The sequence below is a fragment of the Penaeus monodon genome, chromosome 23, assembly GCF_015228065.2.
Source record: "Penaeus monodon isolate SGIC_2016 chromosome 23, NSTDA_Pmon_1, whole genome shotgun sequence".
In the NCBI taxonomy this organism is placed as follows: domain Eukaryota; kingdom Metazoa; phylum Arthropoda; class Malacostraca; order Decapoda; family Penaeidae; genus Penaeus; species Penaeus monodon.
This window is the reverse complement of record NC_051408.1, coordinates 30,245,465-30,245,905: the sequence shown is the minus strand read 5'-3', so window position 1 is coordinate 30,245,905 and position 441 is coordinate 30,245,465. Positions and strand designations below refer to the sequence as shown.

Below are 441 nucleotides of genomic sequence, written 5' to 3'. Positions count from 1 at the left end.
TGTGTAATTGTTTGGAGAAGAGAAAAACAAGGCAAAGTGAAAGCTGAAAGGATTTTGTTTGGAAACAGATACAGTGTTTAAAAATGCACACCAACTATTCAAATTCATATATGCATAACAAGATTAACATTTTTTTTTGCATAGCTACGTGGCTGAAAACCCGTGTTTGCATATCATATATATATTTCCCTTCAATTTATTCACACTTGTCGAACTTATATCAATCTCTTGAGAACCATACGTTTACACAAGGCAAAACCTACCTGCAGTCCATCCACTATCAACAGACCCTTGGTGTTGATGCCAAGCTGGAGATTGAGTGCCACCTGGATGTCAGTCACGGTGATGTTGGCACTCCCGGCACTCGTGGACCACCAGCCGGGCCACTCATACTGCCCCAACACGTTGATCTTTGGCACGCTGATGCGCACCACGCCCTAG

At 43.1% G+C, this 441-nt stretch overlaps 1 protein-coding gene across 1 annotated transcript in view; it reads right to left on the bottom strand.

The window, feature by feature from the left end:
- Positions 1-441, bottom strand: part of LOC119587921 — a gene marked incomplete in the record, with an annotated part of 12,160 nt that overhangs the window by 4,066 nt on the left and 7,653 nt on the right. The window contains 1 exon segment of the mRNA XM_037936632.1: positions 264-437. Within this exon segment, the coding sequence (XP_037792560.1) occupies positions 264-437 (174 nt within the window).